Here is a 7,038-nt window from a genome sequence, read left to right on the forward strand (position 1 = left end):
ATGAGCAACCCTATATTCTTATCGACTCCAAACATGAGTAGAGACAGGCGACGCGTGGCCGACGATGGAGCTTAGCACTGATAACTCCGGGCGCTACTACGTCGAGCTAGATGACTTGCTTTGCTGATAGAACTACAAGTAAAAGCTGAATTATCAGTTTTCGCATGTCTTCACCGCCTGACAGCTTATTGATATCGTATCTTAACTACCATGTCGTGTGGTATAACTGGAGAACGAACAAGCTGTTCGCTTAGTAATGTTGACAACGCTACGCCCTCTTGCCTCTTTATGGATGAAGATGGTGATACTCGATTGAAATTTTAGCGTGATCTGCACCTCGAACATATCGACGCCCGATATCGAGGCTTGGTGGTTGAAGTTGCTTTGACACAAAACGCTAAGTCGTTGCTAGAGTTTGTTAAATAAAGTATACAAAATATCGAAAGATTAAAGTGATGCTGTATCCCAATATGAACTGCGATAGATAGACTACTATTTCTGTTTGGAAGCTGAACTTTATCCCAAGAAAGAGATGAGCTGGAGGTTAAGCGATGTTTTCAACCAGGGTTTATTTAAGTTCTTTTCAATATACTCGGAACTAACAAGTCCACTGCCTTAACCGTTGTGAGACGTTGAGAAACGTTTGGCTTTGTTCCTTTATGACTTCGCCCTGAATCACCTATGTCAGGGCCTTCCCAACACCCTTCTCTCCATCCTGTACCGCACAATGTCCGACATGTCAACCAAAGCCGAATGACGTGAGTACATGCACGAACGCAAGGATATGCCAGACCGCCTGCCTCAGGTTGTGGAGAAGCGGCCTTTTGCGATGTCTCGTCAGGCAATTCAGATGATCGAGTGGCCGAGACGGACGAAGAGAGGTATTCTGCCGAGGCAAATAAAGCGCTCAAGAAGGAAGATCGTGATGATGGAGCTGACAAGCCCTTGCGTTGATTTTATCCGTATACTTCAGGGCCTGCGCTTGAAAGGAAATCTGAGTAGGAGCTCAAAAGCCCCTCGAGAAGCGTGGTGATTCTAAAAGCGTGCTTTGCACTATAAAGATAATTCTTAAGTATATTTAGGAAATAGGGTTCTACTAATTGGACAGCATTACTTCATATCCTTCATTTGGGAATTACTAATATGCCCTCATAGGATACAGCGATTGTATTTAGGTCTGTGTATTTCTACCAAGTTAATGTGAAACTGGAAAAACCGAAGTAGAAAACAGATTAGCTCAAGGTAAGCACAGCTTTTGTCCGCAACATTGTGTATAAAGTAAGCATTTGCCCTGACAGCAATTCTCACTTAGTAAGCTGCAATACTGTTAACTATAGGGTACGAGGACACAACGACGTAGATGCACACTAAAAGCGCATATAGAGAAATATTCACCAGGTCTGGACAAGCGCTAAATTACATTGTCTAGTTTGCAAGGATCTTGAGCATGGATAAGGTCGGCTACTGAAGAGAGGGTCCTTTGAGCGTCTTTTCCGTTCTGATCACTTTGATTGGTTTTCCTTTTACATCCTACTCCGGATTAAATAATAGCAAACATATTTAGCAGATGTCGGCTGATTCCACTTCTGAGTCCCTAAATTGTCAGGTCTGGATGAAGATGTGACGAGCTAAGTGTGGGTGCAACTGCCTAAACAAGACCAGGGACAGCAGATCGTAGTGCAGATGAATCCAAACGGCATAGTTTAGCCGTTTCACGTAAGCTGTCGGGTTGATTGCGATGTGACATAATTGTTTACAAATAGCAAATGGGGATAAGCGTAGGAACATAGCGTGCGATAGCATTAATAGCTGTTATTAATTTTCCGTAGGAAGAGAACTATTAGTTGAATATTAAATGCACTAAACTACTGCCGGAACTCTCTACGGAGAAATTACGCTGACTGGAGACGGTGATCGGGTCTACCGGCAGTGTGTGCTGAGAAGAATCATGCGGGACCACGGAGAAATTATACATGGTTACGGACGTTTCAGCGTCCATTGGCAGCATGTGTTTCATCCAAAACGGTAGACCAGGCCCGTAGGCCCGGTTGGCCGTTGCCTTGCACCCTGTAGTCCCCATTGAACCTCAACTGAAGCTTCCAAACGGACCGATTGGGTGTAGATCCTAGGGATAATTGGCCAGTGCTCTATAGTGATTTGCGTCCAGTCCTGATTAATCCACGAACATAGGACACGGACGGACTTGCGTTCTGAAGAGCATAGGAGACCTTTGGTAACTGAAAAACTAGATATAAAGGCACGAAAGCCACGTTCTCATCTCATCACAGACATCTTAGCAACAACTTATCCAAGTACCTGCTTTTCCCTTTCAAAGCATAACATACATTCGCCAACTCTCTCTAACACCTATCTCACTATGAAGAGCACACTTCTCTTGGCCGGAGCCCTTGCTCCCCTTGCCCTTGCTAAGGATCTCTGCGAGCAGTACGGATATCTTTCAAGCGACGGCTACGCACTCAACAACAACGTCTGGGGCAAGGACTCAGGAACAGGTGACCAGTGTACTCATGTCAACTGGAACAACGCCAATGGTGCTGGTTGGGACGTCGAGTGGAACTGGTCTGGTGGCAAGGACAACGTTAAGTCTTATCCTAACTCGGCCCTCTTGATCGGAGAGGATAAGAAAACTATCAGCTCCATCACAAACATGCAGTCCGCCGCTGAATGGAAGTACAGCGGTGACAACATCCGCGCTGACGTGGCGTACGATCTGTTCACTGCTTCAGACCCTAACCATGAGACCTCCAGCGGCGAGTACGAGCTTATGGTCTGGTAAGTGTTTCGAGGTTGCTACTTTACGTGGAGTTACTAACCTGTCTAGGCTTGCTCGAATCGGTGGTGTGCAGCCCATTGGAGCCCTGCAAACGAGCGTTACCATCGAGGGCCACAATTGGGAACTTTGGATCGGCATGAATGGCGATATGAAGGTCTTCAGCTTTGTTGCGCCTACCCCAGTCAACAACTTCAATGCCGACATCAAGCAATTCTATGACTATCTCACCAAGTCAGAGAACTTCCCCGCTGACAAGCAGTACCTCCTCAGTATGTATATCTAGAATGATCATTTATCAGATTACTAACTCATCTCCTATAGCCTTCCAGTTTGGTACCGAGCCCTTCACGTAAGTTTGCCGCATTATACCTTTTCTATCAATACATACTAATTAATGAATACAGTGGAGACAATGCCAAGTTCACTGTTAGCAACTTCAATGCCCATCTCAAATAAGGGACGACTCTATAGTAACCGAAGCGAAATTCGGAGCATTTTCACAAAAGCACATGTCCTACTTGTTGAACATCAGTTGTTCTACGATCATCCGATCACATCTCTCTTATTTATGTACATAGTCATATCTGCTAGTCAGGCTCCCTATCCTTCTTCAATCAATCCAGTATATATCATTCAACGCGACCCGATTCCAGTTGACACAGTTCGCGATGACATACAACCAGATCAGAGTGGTTGAGCCGGTACGATGTTGAACTTCCCCCTCGGCTTGAGCAGAAAGTAATTTTCGAACTCCAATGACATGGGGCATTCGGCGGCAAGCCTTACTCCCTTGAACCGTCTGAAGAACAAGGCAATCGTATAGCGCATCTCCATCTGAGCCAAATGAAGTCCTATGCAAACCCGGGGCCCTGTTCCAAATGGCGCGAACGCCATCTTCGCAGCTTCTTTGTGGGAGTTACCGAGCCATCTGGACGGATCGAATCTATCAGGGCATTAATGATCATGCTGACAACGGCGACTCCTTTATAGGCGCAAACCACTTACCTCTTGGCGTCTGGCCAGAAATCTTCGTTTCGATGTAAAGTAAAGGCCTGCGTACTCACTGTCACACCCTCAGGAATGTAATAACCTCCTAACTCGGCACCACCCTGCTTCGCAATTCTCGGCAAACTTCCCGCAGCAGGGCCATATAGCCTGAGAGTTTCATTGATGGTGGCACCAACCAGAGGCAGGGCTTCCACTTCTGCATCATTGAAGTCATCTGGCAACCCTGAAACCTCTTCTTCAATGGCTACTCGGAGGGAATCGTGACGCAAAACAGCCCACAGTAGGCATGTGAGGGTGAAGGCTGTGGTATCTGTTCCAGCGAGGATAAAGTTACCCGCTTCTGCACTCAAATCCAGCCTGTTCAGAGTACCAGAGCCTTCATCGAGCTGCGTAAAGATGCTGCGCTTATCGGTCCCGTTCTGAATGCCATTTTCTATCGCTTCTTCGCCGAGACTAGTCTGCTTGGCGTTGGCCCTAAACACGTCGCGAACGGCGGGAACGGGTAAATAATATCCCAAGAACCCAACGAGAGGGAGCTCTTCTGATATGATGCCACCTTTACCAGCCATCTGGAGAGTTTTCATGTAATTGTTGATCTCGGGGATTGTTAGATAGTGCATAGTAACCCTTCGATAGACTTACCTCTCCATGCTCCAGGGTGCGAAATGATTCGCCAAACATTAGCTGACCGCTGACATCTGTTGCCATGAACAGAAGCCATTTCATAATATCAGCCTTGCCGCTCTCGAGATCACCGGCGATTCTGTCCAAAGCAAGATCAATAGTTTCTTTGACCATTGTTTCCCATGTTGAACGAATCTCTGTCTTTGAGAAGGCCCGAGCGAAAATTCTTCTTCTCTCGCTATGTTCTTTAGAGCCCATCATTGCGAAAAGTGTTGGTACTGGCTTATCAATGAAGCGCGCATAATAAGGGGACTTAGGAAACCCTGAACCTGCTTTATGAATTGTCCTGCAGGCTTTAGCATCTACTATGCTTACTTCGCTTGGTGAGATTTGAACGACAGGTCCGTATTTCTGATGAAGTTCATGAACCAAGAACGTTCGTCGACCAGTGATCACTGCGATCTTAAGCGGCAGATTTGTGAAACGGGCGTAAAATGGGCCGGGCACTTTCCGCAGTGTGGCACTGGTGTTGGTAAAATAGTTCTGAAAACTCTTAGATTAGAACAACTAAGACTGACAGTAAGTGAACTTACCACCAAAAGCCTGCTAATAAGAATGAGCAAGCTAAACGCGCCGATGAGGTGGTTTGAGGTTGAAAGTTCCATTCTACAACCTTGAATTTAAAGATGTTGAGACATATATAATGGTAAATCAGTGGGGAGAGAGAAAAAGGATGCACTAAGAGTAGTGAGGAAATCTATAGTCGTATTTTCTTTTACTTCAAGCTTGACATTTGACTTTGGCAAAACTGTCAAATACAAGAAAATGAAATAAATCAAATTATATATAGTTAATGTTTCCCTACAAGTTAACCTTTAAATACTCTCTACCGATTCTATAACAAAGCCCAAGATGACATCCGTTGCCTATCGGCAATTACTTTACTGATATAGTCCGACGGCCTTTTATGTTTGTAAATATCCGTTGTATATTGATGTCGCAGGATTCTGGAGAACGGTGGATCTTAGAATGTCCGCAGGTCCTGTTACCAAGGAAGCCAATTAGATAGTGTTAATTGCTGGCATAGTGGGGCGATAGTCGTGACCACCAGGCGACTTTTGATATCGCGTGGACTTTCGGACTTTCACACAAAACCGAAAACACATATTACTAGGATTAAGGCTTAACGACTCCTGTCGATCCCAGTGTGATTCTACTTAGGTAGCTTCCTATCGTCACCGGGGTCTGAACGTCGCCTCGGCCGAAATGCTTGGTACTGAACACAACCCCCCTACGGACAGTTGAGTCACTGAGAAACATGATACCAATTTTAGCAATTATAAGTATACAGTATATCGTTGACATGCACCTTAGCATCTAAAGTGATCCATTACCATCCTTCTTTAACATGGCTCGGATCACAATTTCCCCCATTGTGTTACCAAGGAATGCCAGCAAAAGAGACCTGCCATCTGGACAACAGTTGGTCTCTGCAAACCCTCTCTCGCGACTTGGCCAAGAACCTCATTCCTTTTTTGCACAAGAAATTCTTTCTGTTTAGACGCCCATTCATGCATCTTGTCAGGATTGTGAATACACCACAATGCAACTTCTCTAGTAGCCATAGCATCCTCCAAAGCTGAGTGCTTCGACTTGGCCTGGATCCGCATATCCAGGAACTCAGCACAGAGCGTCTTGAGACTCCAAAATCTCTTCAGAGATTCCGTGCCAAAGACCGCTTGACTTGTCAATACTGCAGTATCAACAATGTTGTCGTGTGCCACTCTCAAGCTTTTCAAGTCGTTTCTCAAAGCATGACCGACTATTACCGTATCTTTGTCGATGAGCTCAAATAGCCGACTTCGAGCCTCATCCCAGCCGTCCAAGTGGTTGCTTTCCGCTGTGAATGTGCTCAAATTGATACCATGGATTTGAGAATTCCACTTGAATATGCGTTGTCGTGGCTTTACAAGAGAATCCAACAGAACCTTCCTTTGTATGACATCAACGATGCATATTGACACCGGTTGCTCGGTACCATCTCGTCCATAAGCCATTTCGCAATCAATAGCTATAACCTTGGTCGTGGATTTTCGAACCTTCGGATGAGGTGGACATTTTGTGTTTTTGAGAAGTTTGTATTCTTGCTTTGAGAAAGTCTTTCCAAACACTTTTTCCCTTTTGAGACGTTCAACTTCTGTCGGTATAGGAAAGCCCAATCCCTTTAATAGCGGAGTGGAATGGCGTTCAGCCATGAGTCGACAATAAATATCCGATTGTCCGATGAGCTTGTCCAGCTTGTACTTTTCGTCTGGGAAACAGGATTTTAAGGGCGGGACGGGAGGAGCATTCTTCTTTGTAGTCCGGCCCTGACTCCAATAGCGAACATGTTGTCTTGTTATTGGAAATCTACTTTCATATCGGGGAGAACGGAAAACAACAAGCAAATTCTTCTGTAGGTCTCTTGACATATTTCGCGTGTAGGGTGGCGAATTGGAAGAAGATTCGTGAGACCTGTAATCATCATTGAACAATTTGCACCGCATTCTTAAAGACCCGCCTTTCTTTCCCCTTTCCGGCAAGCTTCTATAGATAAGATAAGGAGATAAGAT

General features: G+C 45.3%; 2 protein-coding genes across 2 annotated transcripts; one reads left to right on the forward strand and one right to left on the reverse strand.

The window, feature by feature from the left end:
* Positions 1 to 2,377: 2,377 nt before the first annotated feature.
* FIESC28_11748 (uncharacterized protein) lies at positions 2,378 to 3,250 on the forward strand (the record flags this gene model as incomplete). Its single annotated transcript, XM_031165862.1, has 4 exons — positions 2,378 to 2,793; positions 2,843 to 3,063; positions 3,116 to 3,143; positions 3,199 to 3,250. 4 exons carry the CDS (start codon positions 2,378 to 2,380, stop codon positions 3,248 to 3,250), a joined length of 717 nt encoding a protein of 238 aa, XP_031010078.1.
* A 228-nt stretch (positions 3,251 to 3,478) lies between these two features.
* On the reverse strand, positions 3,479 to 4,687 carry FIESC28_11749 (uncharacterized protein; the record flags this gene model as incomplete). The annotated part of the gene is made up of 3 exons (XM_031165863.1): positions 3,479 to 3,737; positions 3,800 to 4,398; positions 4,445 to 4,687. The coding sequence occupies 3 exons, from the start codon at positions 4,685 to 4,687 to the stop codon at positions 3,479 to 3,481; spliced, it is 1,101 nt and encodes a 366-aa protein (XP_031010079.1).
* Positions 4,688 to 7,038: the final 2,351 nt, after the last annotated feature.

This window comes from Fusarium coffeatum, assembly GCF_003316985.1.
Source record: "Fusarium coffeatum strain FIESC_28 chromosome Unknown BRIP53273_contig_487, whole genome shotgun sequence".
Classification (NCBI taxonomy): domain Eukaryota; kingdom Fungi; phylum Ascomycota; class Sordariomycetes; order Hypocreales; family Nectriaceae; genus Fusarium; species Fusarium coffeatum.